General features: G+C 40.5%; 1 protein-coding gene across 1 annotated transcript in view; it reads left to right on the top strand.

The window, feature by feature from the left end:
• cdkal1 (CDK5 regulatory subunit associated protein 1-like 1) overlaps positions 1-23,745 on the top strand; it is a 216,951-nt gene that overhangs the window by 53,920 nt on the left and 139,286 nt on the right. The window contains exons 5-6 of the mRNA XM_084026002.1: positions 17,221-17,317; positions 20,879-20,927. Of these exons, the coding sequence (XP_083882128.1) occupies positions 17,221-17,317; positions 20,879-20,927 (146 nt within the window). The remainder of the gene's footprint in view (positions 1-17,220; positions 17,318-20,878; positions 20,928-23,745) is intronic.

Consider the following 23,745-nt stretch of genomic DNA (forward strand, 5'->3'; position numbering starts at 1 on the left):
CTGTCCAGGGTGTACCCTGCCTTCGCCCAATGACAGCTGGGATCGGCTCCAGCCCCCCCGTGACCCTAAAATACAGGATAAGCGGTAGAAAATGGATGGATGGATGGATGGATGTTTGACTCGGATCACTGATAGAGATTATTTGTATTACATATTTTATGCATATTTTATGCAGATGCCATTTTGATCACTCATACCTCAGAAATGTGTAGATAAACATTCTACTTTTTACATAATACTTTTCCCGACATGCTTGCATTGGCTCATAAAGTAGTCCTTGAAAGCTTCATCAAAGTAGTTGTTCAGCTCCTTTTGTTTTTTAAGGGGTATTTGAATGTTTTAAAGTAGCATTTTACAGATTATAAAAGTGAGTTTAGTGGTGCACAGTACTCCTATGATATGAGCTGCAGAAAGTGATCAATAAATCCAATTGGTACAAAGTTATTTCCCTTGATAACCACCGCCTGTGTGCCTTTGCGCCTATGTGAGTGTGTCTTTTCGCCTTCAGGCATGTGGGAGGGCTTATTGCACTCTCCCAGGACTCTTCTTGCCACTATTGTGACAGGAGAGATATTAGGACAGACACAAATGCACACTTGGGCTTGATTAAATTCACAAATTCTTACCTACACCTGCATCCTACCTCACTGTTCGCTCTTTTACCATTAACATTTTACGGGTCCCTATTATTTAATTTCTTGAGCAACTCCAACATGCCGTTGGGGGGGGACCAGCTGTCAGTATTTTTTCTGCTGGTTAGGGAAACCAGCCTTGCTCCATTTTTACGGTAACAGTTCTGTGGTCAGTAGGCAAGGAAGTTAATTTCCTGCTATGGATTGGACATCAGAATCCCACCTTTAATTAATTGTATGCAAAAATAGAAGAAAAAGATGAACTCTGCTGATAGAGCACAAGTAGGATATGAGTGGGGGATATCATCAAGATAAATCAGTGAGAGGGACGGAGAAAAATACGTAGAGCTGGAGTTCCGACTAGAAATGTGTCGTGTGAAATCCGGTGCTTCAGTGCTGTCTGGTGCCATAAAATCCAATTCATATTTATCCATATGAAGAGTATCTGCAAGTAAATGTGCTATTTTGACGCGTTAACCATTGAATGAATACAAATATTTATAGAAAAATATTACATATCAAAATAAATGAATGATGTCCATTATGAGGACCAAAAGTACAACACTAAGACAAATCTAACTGTTTCACAGTGTTATTGCAGACATTTTCAGCAAGGTTTTCTCTTGACATTTTTGCACATGAATGAAACGCAGCACAACATTTATCGCATCATCATTACAGTCTTGGCTTTTTACCAGGACTTGACTGTTGTAGAAACCATCTTCTACTCCTGAATCTGCTTTGAGCCGAGACCTCCGAAAGGTTGTACCTTAAATTTGCTTGTGCAACGGAAGTCTGACAGTAGCTTTTGGTTAATGAATCTGTAGCTGGACAATTAGACACTAAGACACAGAAAAGAGACCGAAGTGCTCTTTTTACAAGTTTTTTTTTTAGAGTTAAGACTTGTACTATGTCAGTTCTATTCTGCTTGGTTGATCAATAGACCTCCCGGAGTCTAGACTTAGACGCTACTTAGATGAAACATGGTGAGAAGTAGAAAAGGAAACATTGCATATCTCTCATCCTCGCTCACTCACTTACATTTGACAGCATGTTAGTGTGCTCTTAGCATGCAAAACATTTAATGCAAAACTGATGACCTTGATGCCTTGGCAGTGCTATTCTTAATTCTTTCGGCATTAAGGCACAGTAGATATAATTTGCAGCTAAAGACATAATGTGAGATAAATGGAGACAAATTACAGTGGAGGAGAGGAAGGAAGAATTGAGAAAAGAGATAAAAATATGGATGAAATGTAGGAGTAAACGAGAGTAGGGCTATTTTGCACCCAATTAGGAAGGCAAAGGACCCACCAGAGTCATTTCTATTCCAGTTTAATTGAGTTTTTTTTTTATTTCAAGCATGTAAGATATTCCTCATTTGGGAGTAGTTAAAGAGATATTGAAGGAGCTAGAGGGAAGAGAGAGGTGGATGTTGATGTGTTTTCAGGTGCTCTGGCTATCTCTTGCAGGTAATTTTTCTCCCAGCATGTGATGACAGGCTTTCACAAGGTCACGCCATTGCCTTTCTCTGTCCATCATATCCCTCCGCGCCTATTTTCTCTCCATGTTTGCACCCTTGCACAAACTTTACAATTGTAGTGCATTTCCTATTGTTTCACTAGAAAATCGGTGCTAAAATTGTCTGTAAAACAAAACCTGTCAGTTTGTAAAAGCTCATGGGTGTCATGTTGCTACAAAGGCCACATGTGTAATTTTAAAGCAATGATTTAAAGGCTTCATACATAATTCACTCTAATCTGATTCAGAAGAAGACTGTGAATCTCATTACCGGCTCATTAGGACTCCCATTGTAACAGAGGCAGAGAGAGAATGATGAGGATGGGAGGGATAACAAAACAGATTGGGAGCTGGGTGGAGATGAAGGGAGTAAAGCTCAGTTCACTGCTGAAGTAACTGAGAAGTTTTCTTGTTTAAATGAGCTCATGTAAGAGTAGGGTGAAGTCTGTTCCTTGATTCTTGATACATATTTTTTTACATATATTTTTTACACACATTTTGAATGATGAAGGGAGATCTATATCATGGGTCAAACTTTTAATGGGTATATTAATCAACATATATAACCATGTAACTCCTCCATGCCCTTGAGACTGTGCTGGGAGACACAGCAAAGCTTCTTGCTACTGTATGTACAGTTTATGTGTAGATGTGTGGAGCTGGACTACCTGTGCAGCCTGACCAGCTGCAGGTACCACCTCATGATAAGTGACAAGGACACAAGCTTAACACACAACTGGAGAAGAATCAGTCTGGAAGGAGAATGAGAGAGCAGCAGTCTGTGGCCACCACATCAACACCATTCCCTTTTGGGTGGTTGTCTTACTTTCGCCTCTCCGTTGCACCTGTTATCAGTTTAATTTGCACCAAAGCAGCTGTAAGTGATTCACAATCTCCGTAAGTGGACAGATTGATATCCCTGTCTGGTGGCCTGAAAGGAAAAAGTGAAATGTCAGTATGTTGCTGATCTGACAGATGGCATATGGAGAGTACTTCACTGACCCTCTGTTCACCTGTACAGTCTCTCTCTCTCTCGCTCTCTCCCTCACGCACGCGCACACACACACACGCGCACACACACACACGGAGCGTACTTCACTGACCCTCTGTGCACCTGTACAGTATCTCTCTCTCTCTCTCTCTCTCTCTTTCTCTCTCTCTCTCTCTCTCTCTCTCTCTCTCTCTCTCTCTCTCTCTCTCTCTCTCTCTCTCTCCCCCCCCCTTACGCATGCATGCGCACACACACACACACACACACACACACACACACACGGAGCACCAGCTGTTCCATCTCTCTATCTATGTCTTTATCTCTTTCACTCACTCTCTCTCTCTCTCTCTCTCTCTCTCTCTCTCTCTCTCTCGCTCTCGATTCAAATCAAACTGTCTCAGTGACATGAAAGACAAGAAAGGTATTCTCTTTCTTGTTACAAGGTTACAAGGATCAATGTGCAACCAAATACAGTTTGTAGTCTAATTTTGCCTCATAAGAAAATACAAACACAAAAACTAGTTTATATACAGTGTGGAGAATATATGAAGGAGCCCGAGGATAGAAGCTGTTCTAAAGTCCGTTCTACTTCTGCCCTCCTGGGTAGTGCACATCCCATGCCAGTTTGTAATGTTTCCAGTCAGGATACGTTCTCATGCTCCTCTGTAGAAATCCAGCCATTTATTCACTCAGGACGGAGACGTGTAATAACCACGTCTCAGGAACTTAAAACTAACTACAACTCGGGCTTGGTCATCTTTGCTTTTCGTGCTTGGGCTAGTTTGACACACATTATCTTTGAAATAAGGGAGGCTGTAATATTCCGATTCAGAGTGTGCGTGTATTTGTTTGAGGGGGAGAAAGCCCGAGAGACTGACTCAGACCCAGGAGGCAGGTGTGTATGTGCGTAACAGCCAGGATACCAGCTGCCATGTTCCTATCAAGTATATTTAGTTACACAGAGATATGACACTGAACCAAACCCTGTTACACCGAAACCTGATCAGCCAGAATCTATTCACCAACAGACAAACAGGCCTACACTGTGAACACAACAAACTTGGGCAAACACATTACACAGATGCATATGCCCCATATACTCTCTCTCACACACACACACACACACACACACACACACACACACACACACACACACACACACACACACACACACACACACACACACACACACACACACACACACACACAGGTTGACATAGTTGTCTTCAACGTCTCTTTCAATAATCTGTTTTTACATGACTAATTATTTATTAATAGTGCTAGAATGTGAGAGAGAAAAGGCCAATGCGTGTGTGTGTGTGTCCTTTTGAACTGTGGAGGGTTTTTCCGGTTAGTTTTAACTTAAAAAAAAAAAGCACTGACCTGGAAATTACTTAGCTGCTGAGATACTTGATAGTAGCTACAAGTTATGAAAGATGACATTCTCTCCCTCTGACCAAGTGTGTTCATTCTCTATGTGCCTTCAGGCTGACAAGTGACAGCAGAATTAGTTGATCAACTTTGCAGTAACACATACACACAGATGAGGATACAAACACTCTTTCAAAGTCTCTCTCAATGGATGTCACATCCAGATTCCATGTAGAGACGTGCTTGATATACATTAAGTCATGCAAGATGACAGTAAGATGTTTTGACCTTTGTATGCCTTATGCTTAAGTCCTGAGGGGGAATTTCAGGAGCGATGCACAGAGTGGAAGAGAAAGGATAGGAGTAGGAAACAGATGACAACATGAAGGGTTGGTCAACTTCAAGAAGCAGAAAGAGAGAAACTTAAATACATGGATGGAGGATGAAGAATGTAAAGAGGTCACATTCTATGTCAGGTGATTATTAAATCGGGGCTAAGGCCAGACGAAAATTAACTTAAAACAATGTACATTTGAGTTTGTATAGGTATTTGTGTTTTAATGTGTATTTATTTCGTAGGTTACGTTGTAAGCATAAACTAAATAGGCTGATACGTACATCAAGTCAAGTAGGGAACTCATAGGTTTATGCATATTTACCTTATTGGATTTTGTGTCGACTAGGGCTGAAACGATTACTCGAGTAACTCGATTACAAAAAACTGGTCGAGGCAAAAACTCTGCCTAGAAGCTTCGTTGAATTCCTATCTCTGCATTATGCGGCCTGCTCAGCGCAGGGATCAGTGTTCCACACGGACCGTTTTTGAGGAAGCCAGTCTCCAGACTGCGACCAGAATTCAGTGAAGTGCGGCTAAATATGTTCCTTGGTTGCACCGGTGCTCCTAACATTCAGCTGGTCTGTTTGTGTGGAGCGTAATGGTTTTTCCCCACAGCATACAGAGATGAATCACTACGGTCTGAGCCATTGACCGAATGTGTTAAGATATTAACAGTGTATATGGGAACTATATACAATGTTGATTTTTTTAGCTGATTAATCGATGGAATAATCTGTAGATTACTCGATTACAAAAATATTCGATAGCTGCAGCTCTAGTGTCGACTGAAATATTCCTTCATGTTTTAACATTAGCTGACGTTATACTAAAAAAAAAAAATCAATTTTCAGAGATTCCCGTGATCAGAACATGTCTTATTTTCAGGAAAATATGAATATATAGTCTGCATTATCCCTGCGGACATGAACATACATGCCATGCTTCATGTTGTTGTCATCAAAATCTATTGCAGTTCATGCAGGAGGACTTGTTTCTAATTTGACTGAAAGAGCAGATGGACAGGATACTGCAATCTAGCCAAGAAGCTATTTCACCAAACAATATTTGGAGTGACACAAGCCTGAGGCTTACAAGTTTGCTATAGGTACGTATATAAGCATAATAAGAATAAGAATGATGGATGCACGGAAACCTACGCAGCAAGATGCCAACGTCTCTAAGGCATGGGGTTGGTGGGTCGGTGGCTTAATGTACCCGGGGCAGTCCTTAACCTCTGAGGTGCTGTAAACAAACAGACAGCTGGATATGGAAAGAAGGAATATTGCTGCGGGGAATCAGGCCACATGTGGCATATAGGCTACTGTGCATTCCATGGCTGCCTGAATATATCTGGGGTTTAGCAGTGACTTGTGATTAAATTGTTGTGTGTGCATGTCTTGCTGAGAGTGTTGCAAACTTTATGTAGTACATTTTACTTTATTCACTTAATCTTACACTTTTCTTTGAGCGCTTCATCATTGCAGTCCAAACTAAAAAGATGCACTACTTAATGATTTTTTTTTTTATTATAGCTTGTTGAGTAAAGAAGCTTGTTTGGGCAAAATCAAACTAAATGTTTTGCTATAAAATGCGATATTGAGATATTTACACATTGCATTAATTACTGTAAGTGTAAATAGCATGAAAAAAGCTTTGGATGCAGGGCACGTGCTGTTAAAATAAGCCTTTCAACATATTTCAGTCATGGAATCTGGTTTGTCATCGGTAGATTTAAATCTGTGCCTATATCCGACACAGAAACTGAATGGTCAGTTTTTAAATACAAAGTTGTTTTTATATAATTATTGAAACTTTCGAAGTCAGATTTAATAAAACACGTAGGTGTGTTTTAGACCACAGGACGTGGATCTTTATTGAACATGAGCTTGACTGACTGAAAGTGTGAAAAGGAGAGACATGAACTAACTGTGGTCCAACAAAAGAGGCTGAGGCAGCTCTATTCATCCCCAATGAGTAAAAATATTCACCATCCCTCTAACGAGCCAAATGTATTTTGAAAATCACCTCGTTCTGTAAAGCCTTTTCTCTTCCAACAATCCGTCCCTCTTCCTCTCTCTCCTCTTTTCTAATTGTAATGAACCGTGCCTTGAACCTTCCTTTTAATTGGTGTCGACTCAGATGAGAAGAGTGCGTGTGTAAGGGGGGGAAAAATTCTCTTTTATACATTCCATAAATTAATTTTTACCAAGTAAGGGGTCCTGCATAGCAATTTAATCAGACAGTTGGCTTTGTGCACACTGCATCCTTGGCTTTTCAAGGAATGTTATTTAGAATAAATAAGGCACTGTGGTTAAATGAGGAGGCCTTTTAGAGGGACTGATGAGCCACTGTGGAGCCACTTCAGGCTGTGTAGGGGAGAAGACATCAGCCTGGGAAATTAACAGGCTGAATAGATGCTTAGACTTCTTAGCTCTATAATGAGACCCCCCTAACGCACGTGCTGTACGTACATGCACTCACATATCTGCTTTCACATGCATGCTCACAAAGCATAAATAACTTGCAGTGCACCGACTCGTATACATTGATGTGTAAAATACATGCAATACACATTCATGGAAGTACAAAGGAATAAACACAGACATACTTCAGGAAATACACTGAAACACACAACATATGTTTAAACCACATCAATTCTTGTAATTTGAACATTTAAATGATCTCAACTTTATTTTGTAATGTCTTTATTCATTGTCTTTTAACTAATAATTTAACATGGAAAGGACATTTATTACAGCTGTGACAGCCATGGGGAGTGGATTAGAAAACAACGAGGTTGTGATGTGTTAGATGAATATAAGAAAAGGAATACTGGAGTGAAGCTAACCTCCAGACTGACTAATTGTGTATGTTATGCAGGAGCTACAACATACAACATTGTTTGTAGATTATAATAGAAAATGTCTTAGAAAGGATGCTTTGTCCTCAGTGAACAGACCACCCAAGTTAGGCTAATGAATTAACCATTAAAAGAAGATATCATGGTTTGGTGCTGCTTGAGTTGTAGTCCCCTGCCATCAGTGTCCATTGGAAATGAATGTTACTATGATGCAACTAAAGTAAAGTATGGATCTTTTGGCTTTTGTATACAGTTGACAATATAGATACAATACAGACTTGGTTCTCATATCTGTCGTTACAGTAACATTAAATGACACTGTTTCTCGCTTCAACAAAATCACATTGTACTTGTTTAAGGTCTTGAGCCACAGTGACGTTTTTGAGATGTTTATCCCAGCAATGCTTTTGTGGCCTTTAAGTGACATAGTGCAAATAAAACAACCTCTGTGCCCTTTGCATGTAGTCCAATATAAACATTCACACCAGAGGAAATCTTCCCAGAAAGATTAACTATAACATGCATATATGTTTTCATTCATAACATAACAGACGGGACAACCATCAAATCTTACTTCAACATTTTTGTGAGTTTTTGGAACAAATTATCAATGTTATTAGTTATGATAGGATACTGCTTTGCAATTCCGGCTTGTAAGAATTATGTAATTAATTTAACTTTTTGTAGGCTGAAGGGGAAACATGATTTGCAAAGATGGTTGATGCCTTCCAGGTCACTGAGCATGTGTGGTTCCACATTTCCAAACCCTTGCTTGTAATAATTGATGACCTTTAAACCAATCATGATTGTTTATGCTTGGACTAATTTTGTGTGGATTCATTCAACCAATAATTTGTCCTTTCACCTCTGCTAGCAAGGATTTCCCCCGTGTCTCCACTTCTGGATCTAAATAACAGTACAGTAATTGTACAGATGCACACACACACACACACACACACACACACACACACAGTACATACACATTCTTTATCACCACCAGAAAAAAAGTATGCCTGCACACATGCTCATGTGTTTTCAGATTGATTCACACAGAGGCTAAAGGCCTCGTGGGGAGTGGCTGTGGCTGTGAATGATAAATGTCTGTGTGTGCCCTGTGACCTGACCTGTTTAGTGTGAGACTAAAGCTGCCACACTAACACACAACTGCTAACTGTCTGTTCCAGATACTAGCTGTGTGTGTGTTTTTAACAAAAAAGGGTAAACAAAAAAAAGAGGAGAAATAAAATATCTGAATTTAGGTTGTTTATTGAAAGCACAAACCCTCTCTGATCTGCCTTAGACTGATCTCTGCTGAAACAATGCACACTTTTGTTCCATTTTTACAAACCAACTTCCTGCTGACATTTTTTTTCTAATAAGCACATGATTCTGTGTTTGGAAATGACTGCTGGTTCATTTTTTAAAACACTAACCTTCTGGTAACAACTTGACAGTGAACATTTAGTTCCATATATCTGTGAGAGTGTTTGTTTTCTCATATTAAAATCTCAAACCAGCCGTTGTCTCTCTACAACAGCCCCAGGCTGAGGGGTTCCTCCCACAGTATTGTGCCATAACAGCCCCTCCTATAGAAAGTCTTTGCATTGGAAATGAGACTCATCTCAGTCTTCCTCGGATTCAGCTTGGGGGTTCCCCAGCTCGTGGTTTAGTCAAGTGCTCATCTAATGCAATTCCCTGCACATTTGCGTGTCTGACTGTTTGTGAGGGCCTTTGCCATTGCTCCTGCCTTTTTTTTATAAGCATTTTCTTTATTATAAACCATTGAAGCGGCGAATACAACTCATTTGCAGTAATGCAATATTTATCACACATTCAACTCATTTTTACAAGACAGATGTCATCCATTTCACAGCACTGGGCAGGTGTGTGAGTTTTTTTTTTTTTTTTTTTTTACAAGGCCATCATCTGAAAGCCTTGCATTTCCTCAGACTTGCCTTTACTAGACCCATGTTGACAATTGGGCTGCATCCTATCTCTGATATACCCGAAGGCCATGTGAGCTAGCCATAAACTAACAATGTTATAGGTATATTGATTGGTCAACAGATTGCCTATATCCTGTAAAACACAACTTCAACGTGAATGCCTTTATAAGCCATGTTTGTAATAATTGTGGAAAACAAGTCGTCCCTCACCCTTCTATACGTCTGTTACCAAGATGTTCGGCCATGGTTATAGTTGTGGTTGTTGATCTTTCTGATACCAGGTCTTTAAAAATGTAGATTGAAAACAACGTGTCAAGAGAGGCAATCAGGCCTTTGCAAGGTCTTGTCTGCTTTGTCTTAGGTGCTTAGGCTGTTCAAATCTATATTGTCTTTAACATCACTTACCACAACTCACTTTTATAGACCTGCTTTCATGTAATTATCTCATATTGATTAAGTTAGACAACCCGTCTCTTGCATTCTCCATTTCTTACCTTGTTTTCCTTCCTTTGGCTTTCAGCTGTTTTTTCCCTTTAATTTAAGCTTTTCTCTCATTCAGTGCCTCCTTATGGGCATCAGCTCTTGATATCCTATGAAACACAAAAGCAGTCTCTGTGTGTGTGTGTGTGTGTGTGTGTGTGTGTGTGTGTGTGTGTGTGAGATCCCAGGGGATTCTGCAGCTTTACTTCTCAAACCCCTCTCTCATCCCTCAATCACAATCCTCCTTCACAGCCTCCGAGCTCTCGTCCTCCCCCTTCATTTCCTTTTGAGTCCTGTTGTCATCCTTCCTCTCCCCTCTTGGTGATGAAGATGTGTTCTTTGGCAGTTTTTTTCCCCCTTCCTTTTAACTCATCACCAGTCCTCACTCCCTTTTGTCTCGTTCCCTCCTGACATATTCCACTCCCTCTCTGTATTTTGGTGCATACTTCACGGTCTGACTTTCTTTTGTATGTTCTTATATGAACACAGGTACAAATTAGATGTTAAGCTACTCCATGGCACATTTACAATGACATTTTCAAAATATCAATTTTGATTTATGTTCACTGCCGCATATTGATAAAACTATTAAAAACAATTACCTTGATTTTTATTTGGGAGATTTTCCTTTGTCGCCCCAGAGGGATGGATTTATTTTGCAAAAAAGTAATATAATGATAGCTTTTGTGTGAAGGAGTTTTAAGGTTTTACACTAAGAGCACTTTTGTTAATTCAATATGCATTTCCCTTTTACACAACCTAAGCTAGTGATTCCCTTCTCTGTTCATTGTCCTGTAGCATTCTTCAAATTCATAGACAGGGTATCCTAATGAAAACCAGGTATATCTAGGGCATTTTCACTTGTAGAAGGTGGTTGTTAGACCATCGGACACAGTGCTGGTCTTTGATGCTGGAGATCCAAACTGTATTAGGTAACTATGGTTACTGTATATACTGGCGGCTAACACACAGTGGGATTGATGAGCCGACTTTAGCGGCTCTTCTTCCACTTCATTTGTCATGTTATCTGCAGTCTATATCCTTGACCATCAGCTTTTCTCTGATCTCTCTCCTTTTAACACATTTATAAGGATGATCATGTGAGGGTCTCCTGCCTATCAGTCTTGGGCATTACTTTTTCCTCTCTGACTCCCTCAGCTACATCGCCGAGAGGCCCCTGGTGTAGTACATTAACAGCTTTCATTTAGGCTAAGTTTGTCTGCAGTCAGATCCCAAAGGCCCACAGTTAACTGCTGTTTTATTTATACTGTTTGTATTTTGACAGTTGTTTTAGTAAAGTTTTGCAGTGCACTTATTCACAGAGGAGAAGCTGCATTCTCCATCAGTGCTCTCTCCACATCCACTCACTCTGAGCTCTCAGTCAGTGATGGAGATGCACTGCCTGCTGTTAGAAGAGAAAAAAAGCACATGAAAATAAAAAATGAATAAAAATAGAAAAAACATATGTAGAAGTAAGTAAATGGATTGTAGTAGCCATTGTGGAATTGAACTGGAACAACCCAGAGATTGCATTGTTGTGTAACAGGGTGGTTTCTGGAAGTGAGGAATATGTTAAGTGGACGAATAAGTACATTTAGTGTTTTTCTTGTGATGGGAATTTTTCATTTAGTAGTTCATTATAGTATAATTAGTAGTTTGAGTAGTTTTAACTCATACTATTCCATGTGTGTCATGAGGTAACCTGTATTCTGCACTTATGTCATGTCATGTGTTACATGAGTTGTGAAATGCATCTTGTGACACCAGCACAGCTGGCAAGTCAATATGGATCTTTAGACACTGATGAGTGGTTCATTCTGGACAAAGTTCTCCGTCTATACAAACAACGGAACAATGCTTTCTGATGACACATCACAAACAACTGTATAAAAAGCCCTTCTCAAGACTGAAGACTTGGTCAGACTCTTAAGGAGTCTGCCCCTATCTGGCCAGATAGTTTGCTCTGAAGCTGTATGTCGGTGATGCGGTCCGCTTGGACACCCTGTTTGCGAGGGCTTTGACTTATTAGACTTTGTCTGTTTACAGTCTGTCTGTAGCGACTGCTAGCCTGTTTTTGGACTCTTTATAGAATAAATTACTAAAAGCGCTGTTAGGAGTTGTATTCTTATTTCTCATCAGGTGATCATAAACTGATTTCCACCACATTTCTCTTTCTCCCACACTTAACACACACACACACACACACACACACACACACACACACACACACACACACACACACACACACACACACACACACACACACACACACACACACACACACACACACACACACAATCTCTCTCTCTCTCTCTCTCTCATGGACACACCAGCTTACATCTTAATTACTGAGGCTTGATGGGTACTTAACCTTGCCCCTTGCTGCTTATGCTAATGTAGACAGGTCAGGAGTGTGCTGATTGGATGGCTTGCTGTCAACTCAGCCAGAAAACTGTCGGGTGTGCAGATGAAAGGATGAGGGAAGAAACTGAGGAGCAAGGACAGGGGAAATACAGAGGAGGGGAAATATGGGGTAGGGGAAAGAGATAAAGGATAGGGAAAGTTTGGATCTCATGAAAATATGTTACTTTTACTGTTATACTAGATTGTATTTTAATGTAACAGGATGGGTCATTGACATAGGTAATTGTGTTAAGCAGCAAACGGACCGTAACGCTAAAAAACAAGGTAGATGTAAAGCTCAGTTACACAACCTTTCCTCATTACTCTCACCAGCATGACCCATCAGCGACATACGTTTGTTAAGGAGCATGTGTGTTCTCTATGTGTGTGTAGTGAACTCATCTCCCCCGCCTCCATGTTATCTGTTTCGGGCTAAGGGTGTTTAGCAGCAGGGAGAGTCATTGAGAGGACACACACACACACACACACACACACACACACACACACACACACACACACACACACACACACACACACACACACAAAGAGACCTATGGAATGCTAAGCTTTTAGCATTTTTGGGATGTTTGACAAAACTTTGAGATTCCAGAACTTAAGAGAAAACTTAAAAAGAGACATTGGTTTTTCTATAATTTATATTCTGTTAGTGGAAATATAACACAAAGTATCGGACCTGTGTTCAGAACAACGTATTAACTTTTCATTGGAACACCAGGCACCATGAACACAGTGGGAAACAATTAATCAGGACTAGTGCCCAGCAGATTAAATATTTCTGTTTACATAATACACTAATCACTATAATAATAAAGATCATCATAGTTTATAACACAGACACTTTTGGGATGTGAAACATTCGTGGTTCATTTATATGATGATGTCACTACATTTCGGTTGCGGACGTGAATGGCGCTATACGAGACTTGCCATAATCCACAAAGTAAGGGCCTCTCTTTCACTTCAAGTTTTATTGTGAGAAAGTTGAAGAGGCCCTTATATAGGTCATGCAATGTGGCACAACTTAATGCCTAGAGTTATTTCAATGTCATATCTACAGCAAGGGGCTTCTCCAAGTCAACCTGATCAATTCCATTGGACATGGAGTCTGCTCTAATTTGTCTGATTCACTGTGTCCACTCAGCTGTTAAAAACCAGGATGTACATCACTTCATCCCGACCATACATACATACCACAAAGGTCATACATGTATGCATGAACTACTGTGTGCTTTTGCCATCGCCTCTGTGACCATTGGCATGTGTATGTACAGTATGTTCAGAGCATGTGGGTGTTTGGACCCAGTGTGTGGGTGCGTGTGTGTGGTCTTGAGGCTATGGAGAGCAGTAACAGAGTTGACAGGGGGCCGTAGAGATTTAGGGCGAGGTGCCAAGGAAGCCAAGGAAACTTGTGTGCACACACACACACACACACACACACACACACACACACACAAACACACACACCTCGTCCTCTGATCTCAGGGGGCATCTGCTCTGGTCCGGGTCACTGGCAGCGAGCGCTCGATCAAGCTCAAAAGTATCACCACGGCAACTGCATCGCATAATCCCATTCCATCTCATGCCATCCACGAACTGTGCGCGACGTGATTGGCCTGTTCCCCCTGGGGCGCTGAGGCGACGGCTCAGGCGCTGTCTGCTTACTCGCTGTGTCAGCCATGGCTCCGAGTCTGTGGGCGGGGAGCGAGTAGCGCATTAAAGGAACGTTTGGCGCATTTTGGCAAGAGACGGTGTGAATTATGCAGACGCACCCCTACTGTGAGTGTGTGCGGTGCTGCCTGTGAGTCCTTTATGAGGAACAGTGACGGGAGAATAAGCTACTCTAAGCAGACAATATCCCCTTTTTTGTCTTCCTCTGTCTCAATTCACCCAATCTTGAACGCTTACGTCCATCTGATTTCATTATTTACTAATATAATAGTCTACTGTCAAATCCCTCCCCAATTCCATCTTTTAAAAAAAAATATGATTAAACCCCAGAAAAGACAGTCATGGTGGCATGGATATGATTTGTTACACTCTATAATAAGGGTCAAAGGTCAGTGGATTAAATCAGTCTATTTACACGTACAATAAAAATGTGTATTTCTGAAGATCAGTTGAAGTGTTGTTTCTCTGAATGTGCTGTTGAAACAGTTTTGTCCGTGGCAAGGCATCATCCAACAGGCTTTCTTCTTTGTTCAGGTTTCATCTTTTTAGCGATTTTAATTGATTTGTTGTTACCTGCTCAACACTTGTATGCCGCGTTAGATTGAGAACTAAAGACGAGAATAGTCACTAAAACTATGAATAACTATGAATAATACAAACAGATCGAACTAATCAAATAATGTTTTTAAAAAAAAACATTTCCCTTTACCCGCTCATCTCTTGCCAACTTTAGCTTTCATCTCACCCTCCCTTCCTCATTCGCATGACAATGTAAGCTGGCTTTGACTTCACTTGTCTACCTTCACTTTTCACTTTTCTCTCGCTCTGCCTCGCACACACCCTCCACCACGCTCTCTTTGTTTTGCTGAAGAATACAAACATAGTCTGAATTAAAACGCAACTGACAGTTTGTATCCAGTTTCGTTGCTCCTCCTCTGTCCTCCGCCCCCCGATTCCTCCCTCACTTACATGCCCCCCCCTCCCCATCCCTCCCTTTCTCTCCTGCTCCAGCTGTCAGGAGGCTTCATTATTAAAGATTTATGGCAGAGTCTGGGCAGCTCTTCCAAAAGCTTTTGTCAGACAGACCGAGTGTCTCAAATCTCACTGCCACTAACTGGAGGTGACATAAAGACTTGCATAGATCCACAGGCACACGCAGTCAAACACACACACACACACACACACACACACACACACACACACACACACACACACACACACACACACACACACACACACACACACACCGTGGTTCGCTTCACTATATCTGTCTAGCCTTTTTAATTCAAATCATCTTGAAGACCTGATTCCTGTGCTACTTTTCATTTCTGTTTATAAGTCATAGTAAATATATAATATCAGTGCCTGCTCACTTGCTAATGAACACCGCACGCCGTGTCTAACTGTTCATGAATGTTGTAAATATTTGACACTCACTATAGGGTTATGAAATCCCAGGTTTGACTCTGTTGTGTTTTCTTTGTCATCAGCAGACATTGACATTTTGTAAGAAAGCAATGTTATTAATTTATCTTGTGTCTCCTTTCATGTTTTACCTATTGTTTCACTGTCATACTTGTCACAGTAGTCAGTCTGACACTTTTTCTGTCACTCTGTCTCACCCCTGCACATGCGCACATGGGTGCATATAATGTATGTATGTATGTATTAACCATGTATTAATTGCAGCATGTACTGTACAGCAGATCTTTCTGCAAAACATACTTCACTAATTAGATTAATGCACATCATCTTGTCCAGCTCCAAGGGGATTACAGAGCCAGGAGGCTGTGCTGTGCTAATATGGGCCTCTATGCTCCATACTCAATACTCTGTTTTTTTATCATTGAAACAAAGCCATGCTAATTATTTGGTTAACATTCGGTAAATTAAGAATAAAGCATTGCTGCTCCTCGATCCTATGGCAGCTTTCTTTTCAGATTATTGAAGTTGGGATTGCAGATATGTGGTTTCTCCTTCATCCTATCAACATCAACCTTATGATGACTTCCTTCTCATTATACTACGGCTATTAAAAACATTGCCTATATGTATAAGGATACAATTGTAGGGTTTGGGCTGATTGATGACATTGTTTGTTGACTAAAGCTACCACCCATTATTTCTGAGACCTTGTGTTGTGAAAGACAGACATTTATATAGATTCAACAGTGGGCCAGGAGGACACAACCCATCTCAATTGTACACCATAACAGAATTAATAGTTTTCATCTTAAAACAGGATTTCCATAAATCCCTGCCATACTGCTCTGTTTGCTATAAAGACAAACCAACCTTGAACATGGGGATCGCTACATTTCAGGAGGGAATAGCTTACAAACCGCCAGGGAAAACAAAAAAAGGAATCCTTCACAGGCGGGTAACATTGTATCCCTGTCTCTCACAGACCAATACTGACATAGAACTATTTCAGTACTTCATCTGCTACTTGATGTACAACCATGTGGCCTTGTGAAACTAAAGTTTCAGTGATGTTTTATGGCTTATTTCCTCTTAATACAGATGATTGCAGACAGCAAATAGAGTCAACCTCTACCAATTGATATTGCTTCTTAGGTGTGTTTATATTTGATACAGAATGCAGACAGCCTCCATCATTTAAGGCTATTCATTAATTTATGTCTGTGCTTTTCAGCCCATTCAAGCCATTATATCTTCATTAATGGCTAAGGAAAATAAATATTCGAGTACCCTTTGAGTGTTTATTTCAGAAGAGCAAGTTTCATTTTAAAAGTGTAGCACTACTGCCGTTGAATATTGCAATTGGAATATTTCAGCTTGAGAGATGTTTTAGCGAAGTTCCCATTTGACATGCCCACACTTGGTCACATGAGGAAGCCTGGAATATATTTGGGACAGTACTCATTTTTACTTGGTCAAACCAAAAACGAATGATGCAAACTGTTGGTGCAAAAATGCCATATTATGTACTGATGTTAATCCCCACTTATCGTTGTCTGTTTGTACAGAAAAGCCCAGGAACAGCAGAAAAAGGTGGTTGTAGCGGGTTGTGTTCCCCAGGCTCAGCCAAGGATGGACTACCTGAAAGGACTCAGCATCATTGGGGTGTGTATATGTGTGTGATTGTATGCTTTGACTTACTTGTATGAAAGGCAAAATCACAGTTATGTAAGGCTTGTGTTCATACAGCATGTAAGGCATGTCTACGTTTCCCTTCATTTGTGTCTAATAGACAAACTTTTTTGCATCAGACATACTGATGGCTGGAACACCAATATCAACACCTTTTGAATTAACCTTTTATAATTAATTGATAAAAGTTTAGCCACCGACATTTACAAGATTGTTTCATGTTCGTTTTTCTCAGTTTCTGTGCTGTGGGGAATCTTGATGTGTGGAGAATGATGTGAAAACCTCTTTCACTTCTCTTTGGAACCGCAACATGAACTGGCTTTTCTGTTTATCTTTCTTTAAAGGTGGCTTTGCCAGTCTGTCCCTCATCAGGGGAGTCACAGAAATAAGCACATTTAACAGGAGGGGGAGAAACACAACATCCTTATAGGTAGATTTATTATCTAGTCTACTAAAACAAATGATTTTGGCTTTTGGTTCTTTTGGATGGCTGTCCCTAAGCTGTTACATTTCCACTCATAACCCTGTAGTGCAGGTATGAATAGTTTGTATGACAAACTGTGATATTGAAAATGAAAATCTGTTTCACCTCAGTAATCACAGGAGGAATCTAAAAAGATATGTCAAGGTTATCACTATTTAACAGCTAAATTAGTTTTCCTCATTCAATAATTCATGATGTTTATAGTTAGGTTTTTCCCCTATCTGCTGCTACTTTTAAGGATCCTGCAACATCCTCTCCAATCTTTAGTCCAATCCTTGCAAAATTCAAACATAAATAAACAATGTAAAGTGGTTAAAATGGGCCTTTTAAGTAGAGCAATGTGTAATGCAAACTGTACCAGTGATTAAAAAAACATGTTTAGGAGGCGTAAATGACTCCTGCCCGCCTAAGAAAGCATAGAGCTAGCTAATTGAAATGTATCATATATGTGTGCATCCGTTTGTTCACTGCATGCTCACAGAGAACCAAGCTTTGCCTTCGAAATCACAACAGAAAACTACAATCTTAATTTCACTAAATGTTGGATTTATCTGCTTGCGTAAAAGAACACCTGCCTCTTTGAAACATGGTGATAAATCAAATAGTCCAACATCCAATGTTGAATACTGACACTGTCTTAAAAAATAATGGACTCAGGTCAGGGGAGGTGTCTCAAATGGTAAGTTAAATATACTTTACTATAAATTATGTAATTTCATTTAAGAAAACGTGCCACCATGTAAATTAATTACATTCAAATCAAGTGGCATGTATGTATAATATAATTACATTCAGATAAACAGGCTTGTATATGTAATAGCCTTCAGGCGGAGGCAGAAACATCTGGGAAGTTTACCACTGTCGGTCCTTTCATTGTCATGAGTAGATTGGATTATGCATTGATACACACACACACACACACACACACACACACACACACACACACCCTATGGGCGCATGCATGACCAGGCACACACGATAACAACCACAGACGGAGGTATATGCGTGTGCACACTCCCCTTGTGTATCCTTGGTAGTTACAATCAACCACACAATGAGGGTGACAGTTGGTGGTTTATGCAAATCAGATGCAAATGCCCAGACGTGAATTTGTATATATTGATTACACTAACGGCTAGATAAGGGGTGTAGTTAAAATATAAAAGTGCTTCCTGTTGAATTTATTCAGTTTAATTGACCCGTGTGTCGGCTTTTATGTCTATTTTTCTATTTTGTTTTCCTGTCTGAAGTTGCTGTGAAAAGAATGACAGGGTATTGTGTGTAAGGTACAGTCAGTCATGAAAGACTACGGTGTTTCACGTCTCTGAACTAGACATGCCACATCTGCACACACGCACAAACACACACACACACCAACCACATGTACACGTTGGAAGCACACCGGCCTCTTAACATGTATTTATGCCTTGGGTGTTAGGCAACGTTAGTAAATATTGCTAAAATATTCCATTATATTTGAGTCAAACTACTCACAAATGATATGCACCTCATGTTGCTTATTGTAGGTGTAATGTTCAGAGAAGCTCCTATTATAACACACAGAGGGAGAGTAACTTCATCTGTGCTCAGAATGCCAGGTTATATCTTTCTAGAACAAAGATATGTCTTTCTAGAACAAATAGTCCTTTGTTGCTCTATTAATGTTCTGAATTTCAAATGTTGTGCCTTTTAAATGCTTAATAGATGTTTTGCCTCCATTATTATATAATGTTCTTCCTTTGTCCATAAGCCAGACATTTCTCTCAACCATAGTGTTATGTTATTCATATACTGGTGTTCTGGCCTGTATATGGTTGGTGTCTTGGTGTGCTTCTGTCCGCTCCATACGTAGAGGACGTAATTGCACCTTTTGTCAAATAGCCCACTTGTGAATGACGAGATGGAGTGCATTTATATGTTCCTTGACATTCAACAGAAGCATAGTTCTACTGAAAGTATGGGTGATATTTTTCCCTTATTCAAACAATATTCCAGGTGTATGAAGGAGGGCCACAGTTGAGACGTGACATCTGAATTAATTGCTAAAATGTGAACCACAATAACCAACTCTAACTGTGAGTGGGGACACCCGCTGCTCCTCTGAATGAACACAGATTGCCTCGCCATTAAAAGAAAATAGGTTGTTCTCAGTGTGCAACATGCATATAACTGCTCTCTACTAGGCAGAGTGTGCATCTGTGTGAGTGTGTTGGAAGAAGGGTTACTCTGGGTAATGGGCCTGGATGCATTGAAAGGTGCCAAGGGCTAGAGAGAGATCTATAAGAATAGAGAAAGTGAGCAAATCAGTGGTGGAAGGGACACTTGTAGGAATGAAAGGAGAAATAATGGCAGAGGCATTTTTCCCTCTTTTTATACTTCTGTATTCTCTCTTCATCCCCCTCTCTCTCCCTTTCCTCCCAGGTTATTGTGGAACGATGGTAGATTTTTAGAATCAGTTTTATATTCAGTAGAATGTACTACCACCTAATAAGCCTTTTCTCGCCTAATTGTCAAGCCACATGAAATAGTGGTGTTAAAGAGTCCCCCTTTGCAGAGCTGCAGGATTTTCTGACAGAATAACTTATGCCTGATCATAACATTATTCAGTTTTATTCGTTCCCTCACAATCTAAGGATGCGCTGTTTATGCTTATGCTTATTGTTACCTATATACTCGTTTGTCCGCCGCCCTCTCGACAGTACCTCTTCCTGTTTCTGCCTTGTGGTTGTCTTCCATAAAATCCCACCGCCAGACTTTGTCTCTGTAAATACACAGTAGTGCTGCAGCCACATAGACCATGTGGCATTTAGGAAATCTATATCACTTAATCCTGGCTGGACAAAAGTTGGTGTGATTGATCAGGTTGTACTTTTGTTTGTCTGTGTGCATAGTGCTTATCGTCTTGTGCATATTTACGTGCCAGACTTGTTTTACTGCGGATCTCTATGTGTGCGTTTGTGGGTTGTCAATATCGGGCTTTTGCTTAACTGCCTGGACTTGGTTTGTCAGCATCAATAAACCTTTCCCATGTGTGTCCGTCTGTATTTCAGGTCCAACAGATTGATCGAGTGGTGGAAGTAGTGGACGAGGCTGTTAAAGGTATTTTAACACACATTGTATGAGTCAATAAGCGGTAACGCATTGATCATCTAATGAATGTATGAACGAGAGTCCTTTCATTGTCGGGACAGGAAATGTGTGAATGATTTCCAGTAAAGTATTCTACTTATTGATAAAATGCAGGGACGAAGAATTTCTGTAGAATAGCATATGATCAAATAATAATGGCTTTGTGACTTGATGTCTGCTTCACACAATTAATATTTTAACATTTCATTCTGAGCCGTTGTCAATAATAAATTACCAGCTAGATGATTAGAAGATTCAGTATTGTTTAAAGTACAAAGATGTATATGAGTTGTGACTTGATGTACTGTGTTTCTCAAGGATGGTTAAAGGTCCCATATGATACAGTTTTTCATTAATTTCACACAGCTGTCAGAGGTCCAACAACACTGTTTTCAAAATGCTTTGCCCCAAACCCATCCATGGTCCTGAATTTCAGCTGTCTAATAGTTGCTCAAATGAGCTCTTGCTGAGAACAGGCTGGTTCTGTGTCTGCACCTTTAAATGCTAATGAGCTCCGTCTGTCATCGCCTACTTGGAGAGCGACGGAGACGATGCTGCTTACGCTAGCCGCAGCATGTGCTAATGTTTACGGTGGATGTATCGCTATGGCTCGCCTATGTGGCTCAGGTGAAGTTGCTGGGTCCTGTATGGTCGGGGCAGATCCTTTTATGAGGGTCAGTGTCGAGGCAAAGCCAGCTTTGTACTGACCCTCGTTACTGAAGCAGTCTGGTGTGAAGTAGTTAGCACACACATACAAGCTAACACGGACCTTAGCCGGCACATTGTCATTAAAAATCAAATGCAACCACTGTGTCTTCTGTTCTTCTGGAGCTGGGACAGAATATAAGCACTTAAGTTGATTTGTACAATCAAACACAGAGCAATCTGCGTGTCTAGCTCTGAGCGACGACATTGTGAAACACTGCTGTCTCTGCTATCTCACCGCAGGACACACCAAACTTCACCTTGGTAATGAACGCCCCCTCTCAGATATCTCCTATCATCGCACAGAGGAGTTCGGCCTATGCAAATGACACCTTTCGTTACGTATTGACGGGAGCTGAATCTGAACAGCCTGTACGAGCACCATTTTACCAGTGGGTGGGCTGCAGAGACCATGCAGGAGTGGCTTGTTTCCTTATCCTGGGAGTTGACAGGCTCAGGGAGGACCAGTTTATAGGTGTAGAGACCAGAGAAAACCTGTTTTTCATAATATGGGACCTTTAATGTCACAAAACCAAATGAATTCCAACAATTATTTTTGACCGCATTGCTGTTTAATTGATGCTGTGTATTTAAAAGAGAAGTCATCAGTGTTGCTTTTAGATGTATGAGTAGCTTGTTAAGTGGTCTTCTCTGTCGGAGAGGCTCACTTTGGACAAGATAAAACTCACATGGCAGTGATTAGGTCATCCATTTAAACGGTTAGTGAACCACGTCTCTTAACTGTTTAATGAAGGTCAGTCAGAGTTTACTGTATGAGTGTCCAGTCAAGCTGTCATACACCTCCAGCTGTTCTCTAGTAAAGGAGAGAGAGAGAGAGAGAGAGCGAGAGAGAGGGAGGGAGAGAGAGACATAGTTTGCACTGCAGGCTTCACTCTAATGAAGGACAGCTGAACTGAGGCTTAATTTTACAATGTGTCATCAACCCTAAATCCTTTACACACACACACACACACACACTCACATATGTACACTGTGACTTTCATTCCCCTCTCGTCATCTCTATGATTTGCTCATTCTTTCCTTTTTCTTCCCTTTCCCACTTCCTCCCGGATCTTTTGATCTGTTCCCCTCCTTTCTTCCCCGTCCCACTGCCTTCTCACTGACCTGTTCCATCCCGTCTGTCCTCCTTACCTCCCCTTCCTCTCCCTCCTTTACTCCCTCCATAGAAACTAATTTCCCCCAGTATCATTACAGTTCTTTATGACCTCATATAAACCAAGAGCTGTTATTTCAGCTTGGAGGCCTGGGCATAAACCTTTAAGCTCGGGGATTTGCCTTTCGTAATGGCTACTAAAATACTTACTTCAATGAACTGCTAATAGACGCAGTTCTTTGCCGCACCAAAATTGCTTGCAGGTCTGTTTTCCACATGACAAGAGTACTTGTATGCTTTTATGAGGTTGTTTCTTGAGGTGTGAGAGTATGTATTCAGTTTGGATCCCGGCTCAAACAGAACTCATAAACTGTCACTCCATAACGGTATTTCACTACTGTAAAACCGCTTTTAATCATAGTGCATCTACGTAACATGAAGCTCAAGTTACTGCCTGTTGTAAAAGGCTGGGCATTTTTATCATTCAGTTATCTCAGGTTGGTTTGCTGAGTATGCACATAGTACTTAACATGTATACAGTCATGCACATTGCAGCTCCCGATCTTGTGGTGATTGATCTGTGAAGGGAAGAGAACGAATTAACGACAAACATAGATGCACATTATTGCAAGGGTAACTACACAGATCTCACATCTCTCAGTGATGCTCAACAGACCACACCACAATGACAATTGATTATTTGAAGAGTAAAATAGATAAAAAAGATTTCATATTTTTGTATTGAGAAAAACATGTAAACAAAGGCTAGACAATGTTTTATTCATGTTTCCACTCTTAAAGCAATGCCGACTCCCTCTAAAGTGTGATCTTTGCACCATTAATAAATAACTGCGGTAGTTCTTTCTTTATACGGGCCGTTTTGATGGCTTCGTTTTTTTTATTGGCCTCCTAATATTGATCTTCTTTCACTGAGATTATAGCCATGGATGATACTATTTCACCTGATAT

Source organism: Eutrigla gurnardus, assembly GCF_963514095.1.
Source record: "Eutrigla gurnardus genome assembly, chromosome: 14".
NCBI classification, from domain to species: Eukaryota; Metazoa; Chordata; class Actinopteri; order Perciformes; family Triglidae; genus Eutrigla; species Eutrigla gurnardus.